This window comes from Ranitomeya variabilis, chromosome 8 (genome assembly GCF_051348905.1).
Source record: "Ranitomeya variabilis isolate aRanVar5 chromosome 8, aRanVar5.hap1, whole genome shotgun sequence".
Lineage (NCBI taxonomy): Eukaryota > Metazoa > Chordata > Amphibia > Anura > Dendrobatidae > Ranitomeya > Ranitomeya variabilis.
The window spans coordinates 91,887,485-91,905,466 of record NC_135239.1 but is presented as its reverse complement, the minus strand read 5'-3'; the positions used below and the strand labels follow the sequence as shown (position 1 = coordinate 91,905,466).

Here is a 17,982-nt window from a genome sequence, read left to right as displayed (position 1 = left end):
CTTTGTACCTGTTCCTGTGAACCTGTGTGGAGATCCTGCTCTGAGTTTCTGCTGCATACACCGGTTTCCAGTAATCCTCCTTCATCTGGCTGCTTGTGTTTTCTTCTATCTGCATTTGTTGGACATGCAAGCTGTTGCTGCTCTGCAAAAACCTGAGACTATTACCCAGGCCTCCCTGGTTGAGCTAAAGACATTATTTGAACTGGCTTACAGTATAAGTATATCTATCTGTGTTTGGACAAAACAAGGACTTACTCGTGTCAAGTATCTACAAGTATAACTGTGCTTCATAGACTTTCTGTTTGATTGCATTTTCCTCTGAAGTTCCATATAGACTGTTATGCTGCATTTAATATTTACACCAAGTGTTGTGGACTTGATATTTTTTCTGCACCTGTTTGAATCACCGTGTGATAATATAGGCTTTACCACTTATAAAGCTGTGTCCTGTAGTTCTCTTGTTCCACGCAAAGAGTCTCCTGAGTTATCCCCTATAATTATTACACATTCATTCTTTCATGTAAACGGATCAGTCGTCCTGTTCCCTTTGCAGAGAAACAGCCCCAAAGCATGATGTTGCCACCCCCATGCTTCACAGTAGGTATGGTGTTCTTTGGATGCAACTCAGCATTCTGTCTCCTCCAAACATGATGAGTTTTGCTTCTACCAAACATTACTACTTTGGCTTCATCAGATCATATGACATTCTCCAAATACTCTTCTGGATAATCCAAATGCTCTCTAGCAAAATTCAGATGGGCCCTGACATGTACTGTCTTAAGCAGGGGGACACATCTGGCACTGCAGAGTCCCTGGCAGCATACTGTATTACTGATGGTAGCCTTTCTTACGGTGGTCCCAGCTCTATGCAGGTGATTCACTAGGTCTCTCTGTGTGGTTCTGGGATTTTTGCTCACCGTTCTTGCGATCATTTTGACCCCACGGGGTGAGATTTTGCGTGGAGCCACAGATCGAGGGACATTATCAGTGATCTTGTATGTCTTCCATTTTATAATTGCTCCCACATGTGATTTCATCACATCAAGCTGCATGCCTATTGCTGATTCAGTTTTCCCAGCCTGGTGAAAGGGCTATAATTTTGTTTCTGGTGTCCTTTGACAGCACTTTGGTCTTCACCATAGTGGAGTGTGGAGTATGACTGTTTGAGGTTGTGGACAGGTGTCTTTTATACTGATAACAAGTTCAAACAGGTGCCATTACTACAGGTAATGAGTGGAGAACACAGGAGCCTCTTAAAGAAGAAGTTAATGATCTGTGAGAGCCAGAAATTTTTAATGTTTTTAGGTGACCAAATACTTATTTTCTGCCATAATTTGTAAAATAAATCTTGCTAAATCAGACAAGGTGATTTTCTGGATTTATTTTCTTATTTTAACTCTCATAGTTGTGGTCTACCTATGATGTTAATTACAGGTCTCTCTCATCATTTTAAGTGGGAGAACTTGTACAATTGGTGGCTGACTAAATACTTTTTTTCTCACTGTATGTGAGAAATATCTGTGCAACCATACTAAAAAGTCAAATAGATGTGCTAATTCTGGCACGATGCCCAGCTCTTCCCACTTGCCCTGTGGTTGTGGAAAGTGGGGTACATGTTTGTGAGGTTGATGTCACCTCTGTTTTGTCTGGTGACATCAAGCCCATGGATTAGTAATGGAGAGAAGTCTATATGATGACTATCCATTATTATTCCTATAGTTGTTTTGTAAATAAAAACAGCAAGTATAAAGTACTTTATTTGAAATAAAAACAAAACACATCCTTTTTTATTTAAAAAGGGCCATTAGGCGAGTTATACTGAGGTGTTAAAGAGTCCTTAGGGGGATCTAGTAGCTGACAATTCAAATATATTCTATTCTCTCCTAATATCCCTCATAACCGAAAACAATTTAAGGTTTAGTGGAGGAGTAGGGGGTTATCCCATTACAAACATTTTTGCACATTTGACTGCGTTACAGACTTAGCTGCTGCCACGCACAGGAAAAATCCTTTCAGGAACTATTAAAATGAATTCTATTCTGTAATAATATCATACTTAGCTGAACAGATAAATGAAAATGAGCAAAGTGTGCAATAAAGGATGGGGAAGTGGATGTGCTGCAGCTGGTGATTGCAGAGTCCATGGCCATGATCCATGTGAAACTGGGTTTGCTGCAACAGAACAATAAGCATGCTCAACCTAGCTTCCTCTCCCACTTTTCAGGGTGGGCATGTGACACCACTCTTTAAAACAGTACAGTGCAAGCAGGTTGTGTGTTGGATGGCAGACAATGCTTCCAGTCTATTTCCCAGTCTGGACCGCATAATCCTCAACCTGATCCTCCATCCTCCCACAATGCCGAGTCCCAGAAGACAAGTAACCCATACTTGGACACCATGTGACAAAGAAGAGAAGGCAGCACTCACCGATCCTTAAAATGGTTTGACCTTTATTCAGTCACATAATAAAACCTTCATGGCTCAGTGGGGTGTGAAGATAGGCGTGTGCAGGCTCTGACGACGGCTGATTAGCGCTGGTATAGCGCTTCTATGGGTCTTGGACACTCCTAGGAGCTTTTTACTTCTTCTGGCCTGTCACCATGCAAGTTTCAAGATGGACAGAAGGAGTTTGTGTGCAGTGATGTCCAAATATTTGAGCAGCCACAATCAGAAGAAGCATTCTGCAGTGTAAAGCAATTAATGTCTCAAGAGGTGGATAATGATGAGACATATAGATAAATATGATAAATAAACTGGAACCAACACTTGCCTTTCATAGAAAATCTAGGGACAATCTTCCAAGTAGCAAGGATCTTTGGTGCCAGTGAAAACAAACAAATATTGTGTAGTGTGAAAACCGGGACTCACCATCCCTTAAATTCTTCCTATATTCATGAAGTTTAAAAGATGACAGCAGTTTAAGAATTAAATTCAGTAAATACAAGTGATGATGAGACACAGTTGCCAACAAGTCATGTTTTGAGAACAAGTCAGAATGACTACCAGAGTGAGCAAGTGTAAGACAAGGTGGTGGATGATAAAGTCACTGATCCAATCTGGCACAGTGGCATGCAGACCGAGCACAGCAGCACAGAAAGGGAGGGATCTGCAGAACTGCAACAGGCAGGAAGAGGAAGTGGTATTGACAGAGGGAGAGGGCGGTCCATTGTTACCCAGAGCAAACACACATGGCCAGCTACCAGGCCAATGGTTTGGTGTTCCCCAGTCTGGCACTTTTTCATAACAACTGCGGAAAAAACAAAAGAACAGTGAGTTGCAGCAAGTGCCATACCAAGCTCAGTAGGAGCCAGATCACTACCAGCCTGACCACCACCAGCATACTCAGGCACATGTCATCCAGGCACCCAGCTAGGTGGTCAGAACGCCTAGGTCCACAATCACTGTCTGTCAGTGCTGAAGCAGTGCTTGTAACTACCACCACACTGACTGGTGTGCGACCTGCCCACACATTGGAAATTAACATTGCATATGTTGTCAAGGCTTTGTGATTAGCAGAGGGCTGTAATTACCAATTCCAACATGCCTGTCGGTATTCCTCTCAGCCTCCGCACATAACAACTGACAAGTGGCCACGGATGTCTGACTTATATGCAGTACTCCAAAACTTTGAGGAATCAACCAAGATAGTGAGTGGCAACGACAACAAAACTATTGTGACCATCCCGCTTCAGTGTCTACTCAAACACTCACTGCTCACAATGAAAGAGAAAGCTTTGCATATGGACCAGGTGGCGATGGAGTAAGAAAGTAGACAGGATGATGCTAACCAGCCCAGCCTCATCTCATTTTCTCAGCGCATATTGGGTGATAATGAGGAGGAGGAAAGGGGCAGGAGATGGTTACCCGCATTACAGAGGTTACTACAAACACCAGTTTCTTGTCTGTTCAGCGTGGATGGCCTGAAGAGGAGGAGAGGGAGTAGGAGATGAAGAGTCATCCTTCTGGTAGGGACAGTGAACTCTTGACTATTGGGAGTCTGGCAGTTTTAAAGTCCCGCTGCCATTCATCATATTATATTCATTTTGGGCACCACTAATTACTTGTTGTTCATCCTTCTCAATCCCTGCTACAGGGAGCACTTTTCGTCTCTCCTTCCAGCCACGGGGAGGGCTAATAAAATGTTGCGATACCAAAAGGCTTGGTCAAAAAAACTCTTGTCTAGCAACGCTTGCGGCAGATGTCAGTGTTCTTTAGACAATCAAGTAGTAGAAAGGAGAGAGACACCCCAACAGGTCCAACAGAGGCAGGGGAACACTATCAATGGTCTTATGCAGTTTCATTAGACTCTACCATTGGCCAGGCCATGATTTGCAGGGTAAACTCGCAAGAAGGGAAACAAGAAAATGGTGTCAAAAGCTTTTGTCTATTATATTTATATAAGGTACCTTAACTATTCTTTATATGAGCATTATTCATTTAAACTCCATAATCTATCAACTATGTATACTGTATACACTGTATATGCTAGGATGTATACAAACATTGAATACATTAAATGTGGACTGCATTACTGCTTCATAGAATATACTTAAAGGTAATTAGCACATAAATTGGCCTATTCATGTGACTGCCTCCATGTCTGACTGAGCACACTTCCCATCAGCCTAAAGCCTCCTTCGTATGTCCGTGTTTCCAGTACAAGTGGCATCTGTTTTTTTCAAGGATACCACAAGTAGTCATATAGCTTTATATACCTGATGAAGGCTCTTAGAGCAGAAATGCGTTGTGTTTAGTTTTTCATACATTTTTACGTGTTTTTCAGGAACCTATAGACTTTTATTGGCTGCTGAAAAAAACCAGACATGTCTCTGTGTAGTTTACACGGACACATGATCTGTGTAAAAACACAGAAATGTGAGCAGCACCATAGGTTATAAAATAGGTACATGTGATATCATTGAAAAAAAACAGATGCCACATGCAATGGGGTGCAACTGATTGTGCTAAAGAAGTAGGACAAAAAAAAGAAATAGAGTAATGAAAATGAACAGTGCACACTCCCAAGAATGAAAGAGTGAATGAAAAAGCTTTATGAAAATACAGTAGTGCCAAAAAAACATTAAAAACAATTAAAAGCAAACAGAAATATAGAGGCTCATGATAAAAGCATCAAAACACAGGCATAATGGGACAAATAATCCCAAAAATACTCCAAATGAGTACAAGATACCAAAAGGATAATTCAGTACACAGAAGTTTATAGAAACAGAGCATTAATATCCAAAATATGGCAGAGTTGCCAATGACCATTAAAAATATATATATAGACATAGATGTTCACATCATATAAAAATAATCAACATCTTGAAGCAGTCAACTGGCCACCAAACTCTTAGTGCAAAGACATGCCATGTAACAGAAAATACTAAATAGTGCACAGTATCATGCAGAACATCAATAATCCGTATTGAAAAAGGAGTGTAAGTGAAAGTAGGCAGATTAAATAACCAAGCAAATATTAAGGCATACTTGTCACAAATGGAGCCCACAGATGCCCTCCAGACCCATTGCGTGTCGCTAATACATTTAGCTTTGACAGGGTAAGTCAATGTCTGATGTGACAAAGTATAAATACAAGTAAGCGCACTTACTAATTAATGATCGCTGACACCTGGGCGGCATACACTGGACATGAGGTAAAATGGTCCATGTCGAAACATCTGTGTCTAAGAGCGGCGTGCATGCCATCACTACCGGAAATGGAAGGATGCGTTCCACTGACCGGAAGTGACGCACCGCAGTAGTGGAATACAGGAAGAACAGTCAGTCAGGGCGTCTGTACATACCCACGATAAGCGCTCTGTGTTCCACCAACCGGACATGGCCGGCGCAGAGCTTCTGTAAGGTAACGTAAAACAGCACCTTACAGAAGAAGTATATCCCTGCGCAAACTAGTCACAAGCTGGAAATGTAAGCTAGCAAAATACAAATAGATTGAGTACCAATATGATAAGCCATGGCATAAGATTTAATAAGAAATAAAGGAGACAAATGGAAAATAAAAAATAAACAATGAAAAATAAAAAAACAAACGAATTGAAGGTAAAATATGTGAGACTTCTTTGCCCAATGAGCTTTCTAATTTTTTTGGGTGCTTTTAGTTTTCAGTTCATGGTAACTATATTACTAATTATGGTGTTATAAAATATAGAGTAGTAGAATTTTGCGTTGTCTTAAAAAAATAAAATAACATAGTTGAGATGTCCTTTTTATGTTTTAGAACCTTGTACTGCAAAGGAAAAGAGTATGGAAGATAATAATATACACCTAAAGTGGTTAGGCGAGAGAAAACTATACAGTACACATGGTGACACAATAGAATTTGATTGTAAATCTGGATTTGAATCGCCTCCTAACACACAGATGAGAGTTACTTGTGAACATGGAAAGTTGGAATATCCAAAATGCTACAAAAGAGGTAAGTTTAGTTTGGAAATAGCAATGTGCAGAAAGTGATGCTTAATTATGATTATCCCAAAAAATATTACAATCTGAGAGTCCTCAGTGGTTGATATCTATTAATGGCTAACTAAAAAGATGGTAACAAATTGCAAGTTTTCGAGACTACTCAGGTCCCTTCCTCAGGTATAGAATAACACAAAGTCTGAAGAGTCACATATTTATGCACAACACACATAAATAATGTAATAGCTAAGACAACTGACGTGAACCAGAACTATCATTATTGGAAGGGGAGAAAATATGTGGCCGTAAATATTGCAACACTTCACAGATAAGGAGTGTGAAAGTTTATTGTCCTGTGATTGAAGTCTGGGCCATGATTGTGATGCCCCCAAAATGGTGTGAAGAGCACATTATTTAGGTAATGTAGAAAGCCATACCCCCAACAAATGCTGAGGCCAATGATTCAAAAATGGTTTTGGTCTGCAGGCTTGTTATTTTACAATTCTATTTGCTCTATTCACATTTTTTACTTTTTATTAGGGATGAGTGAAAATGTTGGGTGATATTTGGTTATCACTTGAGTATCACGGTGCTTGGATGTGCTTGTTACTCGGTGAGTAATAGGCGGTGCTTGAAGTAAAACTTGAATCCTTGCCCTGTATCTCTGACACCTGTTACACAGCCAATAAGCATGAGGGGATTGCCTGTGAGTCACTGTAATGCCATAGCCATCTTGTTTGTGGCATTACAGTGATTGGTTGGCCATCTGACATCAAAGAATATTAAAAGACAGACTCTGCCTGGCTTGGCATACTGATGCCATTGCACAGCTTTGTGACACTTTGTATTGGAGGGAGAGAGTGCTTATCTAGGCCGTGTGCACAGTATAACGAACCATAGACCTGTAATTTTGATACAGGTATTGAAACAGCCATCAAACTAACAGCCCTTCTAAGCGCTAATCATTTGCTTTGCTGTTTGTATCACATACAATCTGCATTTAGCCTAGGGAGAAAGAGAGAGTCGCAGAAGCAGGAAAAGTGGCAGGATACAGTTTGTTGGAGGGATTAGGGCTTTGCAGTCCGTTGGCAAAATGTATAGCAGCATCTTTTTTGTGGGGTCTGAAAAAATTGAATATATTTTGATCCATTAAAGGGAACCTGTCACCCCCAAAATCGAAGGTGAGCTAAGCCCACCGGCATCAGGGGCTCATCTACAGCATTCTGTAATGCTGTAGATAAGCCCCCAATGTATCCTGAAAGATGAGAAAAAGAGGTTATATTATACTCAGCCAATGGCGGTCCCGCTGTGGTCCGGTCCAATGGCCGTCGCAGTCCGGTCCGGGGCCTTCCATCTTCTTACGATGATGTCCTCTTCTTGTCTGCACGCTTCGACTTCGGCGTACTTTGTCCGCCCTGTTGAGGGCAGAGCAAAATACTGCAGTGCGCAGGCGCCGGGAAAGGTCTGAGAGGCCCGCCTGCATAGGCAGCATCAATAGTAAAAAGTTGGTCACCCTTGTCAAGCACTATGCTTGACAAGTGTGACCAAACTGTCAATCACTTTGCGTGAGCATTCTGCAAGCTAAAAATGCTTGCAAATGCTTGTGTTTTGTGGGAAAACTCATGCGAATTCCGCATGTGTTTTACCCGTGTCAGGCAGTTGCGGAAATGCTACAGACATTTCCACAGCATTTCTGCAACGTGGGCACATAGTCTAAAACTAAGAAAAAGCTTTTCAAAAATTTTGTAGGTTTCCATTTCTCATCCATAGAGTGGTACATGGTCTTTAAACATTTCTGTAATCTCTAAAAGTACACAAAAGATTTTAAAAATAGTGTAGGGTTCCATTGAACAAAAGCATTAAAACATTTTTCTAGATCGAATTTCGTTGTCATCCATACGCTTTTGCATTCTTTCTGTTACAGTGGAGTAAACTCAAAAAAAGTGCTTTGATTGCTGCAGGTGACCAGTTTATTTATTAAATGTATGATGAAATGGATTTAATAGTGTTTGTACTATTTGGTCAATTATTTAATCTTTATACTAAGCACTAATGATGAGCGAGCATGCTTGCCACTACTCGGTACTCGCCCGAGTACCACGGTACTCACAAATGCTCGGTTCTAGTCGAGTACACCGGGATTATTCAGCGGGAGCTCAGGTCTCCGCCTTTAAATTTTGGTGCTTTTTAGAGCGCCAATGAACATGCAGGGATTGTCTGCAGTGCACTGTAATATCGCAGCCATCTTTGTTGTGGTATTACAGTGATTGGCTGGCTGCACAGCATCATCAGGTCTATAAGAGACCTGACGCTGCCCTGCTCGGCGCATTCTGCTCTAGATTCAGCTAGGGTAGGGAGAGCTGCTGCTGAGATAGGGTCAGATTTGTTCTTTTATTAGTTAGTGTGGGTCTACTATTGTTCAATCTGCAAATCTTGATAAACCAACAGTCCTTTTTAGGGCTAATTTGGGGGTATATATATTGCAGTGTAGGCAGGGGAGTCTACGTGCGCATATCCACATCAGTGCAAGGCATGCAGGCACTGTATATGAGTATATAGATCTCACTGCATACATCAAAAGGCTCCATTACTGTCTGCTGCTGCGTATTTTATATATACTTAGCTGCAGGTGTCCGTGGCTAGGATTTCTTTTTTTGGCACTTTATACCTGCTAATTTTATTACAAAGCAATCCATAGCCCCCTTTTTTCAACATTTATTTGCTTGGTCACACTACAGACTACAGCCAGGTCATTTTAATACAAGAGCGTGAAAATCTAACAATTTAAAAGGTTTTTTTTTCACAGGCATCAGATATGAGTGCACAGAAAATTCTGGCCTTTTTTTTGGTACTACAGTATCTTTTGGAGTGTCTTACAACATTTTTGGGCACCATTTTGCTGACCAAAAAATCTTTAGCTGGCCCAAAAATATTTAGCTACAGTTCTTATATTTATCACTGTGATTTGTATGCCACACACATCGCATACCATTGCGCTAAATATTTTACAATTTTAGTACTCCAATTTTTTTTTTTTAGTGTCATAGCCTACTTATTGACACAATTTTGGTGTGTCCAAAAAAATCAAGGCCACATTTTGATCAGTCTGTTATCTCTGTCCAGTCTACCTGTGGTCTACAAATTCTTGCTTTACAGGCATAAATTCCACTTTTTTGTCTGTCTGCTACCCTTGGTATATACAGTATTTTGGGGTAAAAACATTTTTTGAAAAACTCCAGGCTCATATTGAAACAGTCTGTTATCTCAGTCAGATGCCTGGTCTATCTGTGGTCTCCGAATACTTGCTTTCCAGGCATAGATTCCACCTTTTTGTCTGTCTGCTACTCTTAGTCTATACAACATTTTGGGGTAATTTTTTTTTAAAAACTACAGGCCACATAATGAAACAGTCCGTAATCTCCATCCGATGCCTGGTCTATCTATGCTGTACAAATACTTGCTTTTCAGGCATACATTCCACTTTTTTTGTCTGTCTGCTATCCTAGGTCTACACAGTATTTTGGGGTAAAAAAAATAAAAAAAACTTCAGGCCACATATTGAAACAGTATGTTATCTCCGACCGACGCCTGGTCTATCTTTGGTCTACAAATACTTGATTTTCAGGCATACATTCCACTTTTTTGTCTATCTGCTACACTAGTTCTATACAATATTTTGGTTTAAAAAATTTTTTTTAAAACTCCAAGCCACATATTGAAACAGTCTGTTATCTCCGTCCAACGCCTGGCCTATCTGTGGGCTACAAAAACTTGCTTTTCAGGCATACTTTCCATTTTTTTGGAGTTGTAATAGCCTACTTTGTGACAGTAATTTTCTTTTCAAAAGAAAAAAAAGGCCACATATTGAACATTGTGGTTTCTCTGTCAGACGCCTCCTCTATGTGTGGGTTAAAAATTGTTAGGAAAAAAGCAAATGTTCCAGCTTCATACGAATAAAATACAAATTTTAATAGAAAAATTTAAAAAAGTGCATACTCCACGGATCTCACAATTGCCCCGGGGAGGAAAGCAACGCGTTTTGACTGCTGCCGCAGTCTTTATCCAAGCTAATCTATCCTAGAGCACACACCAGCATATAAGGTGCCATGCACCAATCAAAAGGATATAAACATGTCACATGATCAAAAGGTCCTAAAACATTTAACAATCAGATACAAATAGGCAAATGAAAAAAATAAAATAATATAAAGAAAATTTTACATAGTTATAATAATTGCTGTAGTCAGACAGATGTCAATAGTGGAACATGATCTCGTTTTTACGATTTAAGCTGTCAGGAAAACGTGTGCCCAGAACAAAAATCCAATAAGCTTCTCGTGTTAATAAGAGTCTGAGTGTCTCCACCCCGATGGGGTTTTATAATTCTTTCCAAACCCTTTACACGAAAAGATGAGGTGTCCCGTGCATGATAATCAATAAAATGCTTAGCAGCAGATGAAATATTGCGATTTATGCTTCTTATATTAGAAATGTCATATTTTCTTTTCTTTTAAAAATTGTTGCATTTGAGTGCTCCTTTGAGCTGGTTTTGGTGTGTCTTTGCCTAGTAATTAATAAAATTTGTTAAAAATAAAATTAAAAAATTACCAACATTCCATTAAATTAAAAGTGTGTTTTTTCGGCACAGTGATCACGTATTGGTTTTCTAAAAATTAATCCATTTGTATTGAACTGTTAAAATATTTCAGTAGTCCATTTAAAATAGGCAAGGGAAGGGGAAGTGGATGTGATGCTGATGGTGCATGCAGAGAATGAGGCCGTGGCTAAGGTGAAAGTGGGCCACAACAAAGACCCACATCTTCTCGCTCGACCTTCCTGTCCCAGTTTCTAGGGGACCGCAGCACACCACTATTGAAGCCAGAGTTGTGTGAAACGGTTGTTGGATGGATAGCGGATAATGCTTCCAGTCACTTTGCCACCAACACCACGTCTTCCACACGGTCAAGTCTGAGTAACTGTGAGTCTGGACCGCATATTACTCACCGTGATCCTCTTTCCTCTCACCATGCCAAGTGCCCTGAGACAACTGATCCCACACTTGGACACTCCGAAGAGCTGTTCACTTTTCCCTTCCGGACTCTTGGCTAGTAAACTTGAAGTGGGGCAAGATGAGGTCTCATGTAGTGATGCCCAAAGATTTGAGCAGCCACGGTCACACGAAGGCGATGGTAGGAAAGTGTCATAAGAGGTGGATGATGATGAGACACAATTGCCAGAAAGTCAGGAGGATGAGCAGGGTGCGGATGTGGAAGAAGAGGTGGTGGATGACATAGTAACTGACTCAACCTGGCAGGAGGACATGCAAAGTGAGGACAGCAGCACTCATGGGGAAGGAGGCATATCACTCCAACAGGCAGGAAGTAGCAGCGTGGTGGCCACAGACAGAAGGCATGCATCTGTTCCCCGTAACACCAACATGAGGGAAGTTGCCATTCCAACTGTTAGATCTTCCCGAGTCTGGTTATTTTTTAAAGACTCTGACTATAACCCCAAACAGGCCATTTGCAGCACCTGCCATGCCCGCGTCAGCAGGGGTAGCAAAACAACCAGCCTGACTACCACCAGCATGATCAGGCACATGGCAGCAAAGCACCTTACTTTGTGGGCTGAACCCAAGGCTCCAGGAACAGTGTCTGCAGGTGACACCACTGCTTCTTCCACTGTATTGTGAACAAGCCAATCCCCAGTGCATGTGAAGATGCCTCGTGCTCTGCACCTGTTTTTGCCCACAGTCAACTAGCACCATCATCAAGCCCGTCAACGTTCTTTTTCCGATGCAGCCTTCAGTTGTCTATACCCCAGTCATTAAAATGCAAGCAGAAATACCCAGCCAACGCCCCACAGGCCACAATACTAAATTCTCACATATCCCGTCTGCTTGCGCTCGAAATGTTGCCTTTTAGGCTCGTTGAGATGGAGCTTTCTGCAACCTGATGGCAGCGGCCGTCCCAAGGTACTCGGTCCCAAGTCACCACTATTTCTCATAGTGTGCTGTACCGATATTACACCAGCAAGTGTCCTACAACATTACCCATGCCCTCAACAATGCTGTTACTGGGAAAGTCCACCTAACTACGGACACATGGACAAGTGCTTGTGGGCAGGGATGGTACATTTCACTGACGGCACACTGGGTTAACAGTGGAAGCCGGGAACCAGTCGGACCTTGGGATGGAACATTTCCTCCCCATGCCAAGGATTGCAGGCCCTACGTCAATCAGGGTTGCCCCCACAGTCTACAGCTCCTGCACCTCCTCCTCCTAATCCTCCTCCTCAGCCTCCATCTCTGAAATGAGCACATCAGTCAGAAGCTGGAAGCATTGCAGCACTGCCTCATCCAAGCGGCAACTGGCTGTGCTGACCTAATCTGCTTAAGTGACAAACAGCACAATGCTAAAGAGTTGTGGACAATGCTGAAAGAGCAGTCAGATTTTTGGCTGACACCACTGAACCTACAGCTGGTCATGGTCCTGTGTGACAATGGCCGGAACCTGGTGGTGGCCCATAGGCAAGGTGAGCTCACACATATGCCTTGCCTAGTTAGGGCATGTTAGGGCATATTAGATTAGGCTATGGGTTGAACTAGATGGACTTAAAGTCTTCCTTCAACCTTAATAACTATGTAACTATGTAGCCCATGTGCTTAAACTCGTCATTCAACATTTTCTCAAAAGCTACCTGGAGCTGCCATATCTGCTACATAAAGTATCCCGCTTGTCTGCCCATTTAAGAAAGTCAGCTACAGCTTCATCTGCCCTTGCCGTGCTTCACCAGCATTTGCAGCTTCTGGCTCACAGACTGGTGTGTGATGTCCCCACGCGTTGGAACTCTACACTGCATATGTTGGAAAGGATTTGTGAGCAGAAGAGGACAGTTGTTGACTAGCAGAATTAACAAGGCCATTGTTATTCAATTCAGACTCCACACATTCAAGACCTCAGGAGTGGACATGGATGTCAGATGTATGTACCATCCTCCAAAACTTTGAGGACTGCACCAAGATGGTGAGTGGCGATGATGCCAAAATTAGCATCACCATCCCGCTTTTCTGCATTCTGAAAACATCTCTTCTCACAATTAAAGAGAATGCATTGCAGGCAGAGCACGAGGACATGGAACAAGGAATCTTACAGGAGGATTACACTCAGCCCAGCCTCATGTCTTCCCAATGTGGATTGGTATACAATGAGGAGGAGGAGGAAGAACAGGAGCTACTTTCATGCGCTATAGACTGTACTACAAGCACAACTGTCATACCGTCTGTTCAGTGTGGATGGCCTGAGGAGGAGGAGGAGGAGGAGGACAGCATGGTCAGTTATCCTGTTGATGAGGACATGGAAGTCTTTCCTGTTAGCAGTCCGGCACGCATGGCTGACTTTATGTGGCGCTGTGTTTCCCAGGACCCTCGCATTATTAAAATCTTCGGAGACACTCATTACTGGTTGGTGACACTTCTAGACCCATGCTACAAGGAGAACTTTCAATCTCTTCTTCCAGAGGCAGACAAGTGTACTAAAATGGTGCAGTACCAGAGGGCTCTTGTAGGGGAATTACAAAAAAAATTCCCATCTGAGAACACTGTCAGCAGACGTCACAGTTTGTTGGACAGCCAAGAAGTACAGGTGAGTGTGTGACAGAAGTACACTCCAGCACAGGCAGGGGAACAATGGCAAAGTTCTAGGGCAGTTTTCTCAGACCCTCCCATCGCGCCGGCACAGAGGCAAGGGGTACTGTCACAAGAAGTGCAATGTTTGGGAAGATGCCGAGGGAGTACCTTGCTGATCATACAAACGTCCTCCGGGATTCCTCTGTGCCTTTTAATTATTGGGTATCCAAGCTGGACACGTGGCATGAACTGACTCTCTATGTCTTGGAGGTCCTGGCCTGCCCTGCTGCTAGCATTCAGTCAGAGCGGGTTTTTAGTGCTGCTCGTGGAACTATAACTGAGAAGTGCATCCGTCTGTCAACTGAAAATGCTGACAGGCTGACTCTTTAAACATGAACAAGACTTCTGTACACCACGAATGAAAACAGTGAAACTTAACCTTAAATACATTGTCTTTTTTGTGGAGGTGTATTCTCATGCACCTCTTCACAACCACACATGGGTATGCACTTCCAAATTTGGTCTGTTTGGTGTTATCCTCCTCCTTATCCTCATCTTCATCATCCACAACAACTAGAACACCAGGGCGAACGTATTCCGTGATGCAAAAGTCGCTCAATTTTTGTGCAAGAGCGTTTTTAGGATGCCCGTTACTAATTTGAAGCCAAAAAAAATTTACTCCCCCAAGGTGAAATGTTTGTCACACTTAGTGTATGGGCATTCAAAATGTAGGAGACCCGCTCCCTTAAATTGGGAATAGAGACATATGAGGACATCCTCCATGTCTCTTCAGGCACCACCACTAGAGGGTGAACGGATTTTGTGATGCAACAGTCACTCTATTTTTTGGGAAAGGGTGTTTAATGATGCCTTAAATAATTAAATTAAAAAAAGGTGTACCCCAGGGGGGAATGTTTGTTAGCCCATAAACTTAGTTTATGGGCATTCCAAGTATAGGTGAAGTGCTCCTTTTTAATGTGACAATTTTTTTTTATGAGACCCTCCTCCATGTTTCTCTCAAGGGTGATTTTGGTGCATGCAGATTACAGCCAGGCTTTGCATTCACTTCATGGACAAAATCTATGGTAATAAAAAAAAAATAATAATAATAATAACATTAATGTGAACTTTTGTTTCATGTGGCCATCCAGTACATGGTTTCAAAGGGTTATTGGAGTGCATGTAACATTGGTGCAGGGCAGGCCTTGCATTCAGTGGATAAGCAAACAGTATGGGAGACACTTTCTTCTAATGGGATCAATTTTGTCTGAGGTGGTAAAGTACATCTGCTGAAATGCTTATTGGGGTGCATGTAACTTTGGGACAGGCCAGGCCTTGCATTCAATGCTTAACCAAACAATATGGGAGACACACTTTCTTCTAATGGGAACAATTTTGTCATGAGGCAGTAAAGTACGTCTGCTGAAAGACTTATTGGGGTGCATGCAACCGTGGCACGAGGATGTTGGGACAGGCCAGGCCTTGCATTCAATGCATAAGCAAATATTGCGGGTCACTGGGAAATCCCGGATGACGTCAGTGACCCGCACACGTCACCAGCAGGCACCGGAAATGACACCGTGGCAATTGCCCGTGTCAGGGACATGCGTACTAGTGCACGTCCCTGACACGGGCAATGGCTGCGGAGTCATTTCCGGTGCCTGCTGGTGACGTGTGCGGGTAACTGACGTCATCCGGGATTTCCCGGTGACCCGCACTGCCATGTTGGCGCCTGAGGTGGCGAGGTATTAGGCGCCCGTTCTTTGTCAGAGACATGCACCGCTAATTAGCGGCATGGAGGACTATAAATACAGGATGTTGGAGACATGGACACCATGCGGGCCCCCAGACGAAGCAGTGGGCGAAACGCGCGTAGGGGCATGTGTCGGCATTATGGAGAAGGGTAAGACTCTACTATGGGACTAATAGTCCTTACTGCACGTGTGAAATTCTGGGTCACTGGACCGCGGGACTGTTTTTTTGGTAGAATAGTGCAGTAGTGGATCCCTGCAAAGACATGGGTAGTCTGTCGAGCTAAAAGTTAGTGACTACTGGGATTCAGTCTAGATGTGATTGTGCCCTTCCCTTGTTCATTATGTGACACTTAGCGTGTCCTTTTGGTGCACCTTTACCCAATATTTAAATAACTCTGTAGTATTATATTATTTGAATATGGATTTTGTTTTATATGTTTAGTGTTCAATAAATAAATATAATTTTTATTCTTGTGAGTTTGTGAGTCGTTATACTTCGTTCTTTGAGGTTGGTATATAATAGGAAGTATCTCAGGGTACTATCCCAATTGGTTCTGGGTGATCCTGGCAGGACCAATTTGTGACTATGGTTTCTGGACCTGAGTCTTTGTTGTTGGCAATAACAGTATAGGAGACCAACTGTTTAATGGCCCTTTAAGAACATTAACCCCTTCACCATGAAGCCTGTCTTCAACTTCCTGACCAGGCCATTTTTTTCAATTCTGATCACTGTCACTTTACGTGGTTATAACTCTGAAACGCTTCAACGGATCCTGGTGATTCTGAGATTGTTTTCTCGAGACATATTGTACTTTATGATAGTGGTAAAAGTTTTTCGATATGACTTGCGTTTATTTGTGAAAAAAATGGAAATTTGGTGAAAATTTTGAAAATTTAGCAATTTTTGAAACTTTTAGTTTGTAGGCCCTTAAATTACAGAGTCTTGTTGGCACTATAGTTAATAAATAACATTTCCCACATGTGTGCTTTACATTAGCACAATTTTGAAAACATAATTTTTTTTTTGGTTAGGAACTTATAAGGGTTAAATTTGACCAGCGATTTCTCATTTTTACAACAAAATTTGCAAAACTATTTTTTTACGGACCACCACACACTTGAAGTTACTTTGAGGGTTCTATATGAAGAAAATGCCCAAAAGTGATACCATTCTAAAAACGGCACCCATCAAGGTACTCAAAACCACATTCACAAAGTTTATTAACCCTTCAGGTGCTTCACAGGAATTTTTGGAATGTTTTAAAAAAAATTGAACATTTAGCTTTTTTTCACAAAAATTTTACTTCAGATCCAATTTGTTTCATTTTCCCCAGGGTAACAGGAGAAATTGGCCCCCAAAAGTTGTTGTACAATTTGTCCTGAGTACGCTAATACCCCATATGTGGGGGTAAACCACTGTTTGGGCGCACGGCAGAGCTCGGAAGGGAAGGAGCGCCATTTGACTTTTCAATGCAAAATTAGCTAGAATTGAGATCGGACACCATGTCGCGTTTGGAGAGCTTCTGATGTGCCTACACAGTGGAAACCACCCCAAGTGACACCATTTTGGAAAGTAGACCCCCTAAGGAACTTATCTAGATGTGTGGTGAGCACTTTGAACCCCCAATTATTTCACTAAAAGTTATAATGTAGAGCCGTAAAAATTAAAAAAAAAAAAAAATTCCACAAAATGATCATTTAGCCCGTAATTTTTTTATTTTCCCAAAGGTAACAGGAGAAATTGGACCACAAAAGTTGTTGTGCAATTTGTCTTGAGTACGCTGATATCCCACATGTGCAGGACAACCACCGTTTGGGCCCAAGGCAGAGCTCGGAAGGGAAGAAGCGACGTTTTGGAATGCAGACTTTAATGGAACGGTCTGCGGGCATCACGTTGCGTTTGCAGAGCTTCTGATGTACCAGAACAGTAGAAAACCCACACAAGTGACCCCATATTGGAAACTAGATGCCCAAGGAACTTACCTAGATGTGTTGTGAGAACTTTAAACCCCCAAGTGTTTCACTAAAGTTTATAACGCAAAGCCGTGAAAATAAAAAATATTTTTTTTCCACAAAAATTATTTTTTAGCCCCCAAGTTTTTTAGTATCACATGGGTTACAGGAAAATTGGACTACAAAAGTTGTTGTGCAATTTGTCCTGAGTACGCTGATACC

At 42.0% G+C, this 17,982-nt stretch overlaps 1 protein-coding gene across 2 annotated transcripts in view; it reads left to right on the top strand.

The window, feature by feature from the left end:
* The window catches only part of CFH (complement factor H), a 919,877-nt gene that overhangs the window by 799,518 nt on the left and 102,377 nt on the right, over positions 1-17,982 (top strand). For both annotated transcript variants that reach the window (XM_077276558.1, XM_077276556.1), the window contains exon 21: positions 6,242-6,439. In XM_077276558.1, the coding sequence (XP_077132673.1) occupies positions 6,242-6,439 (198 nt within the window). The remainder of the gene's footprint in view (positions 1-6,241; positions 6,440-17,982) is intronic.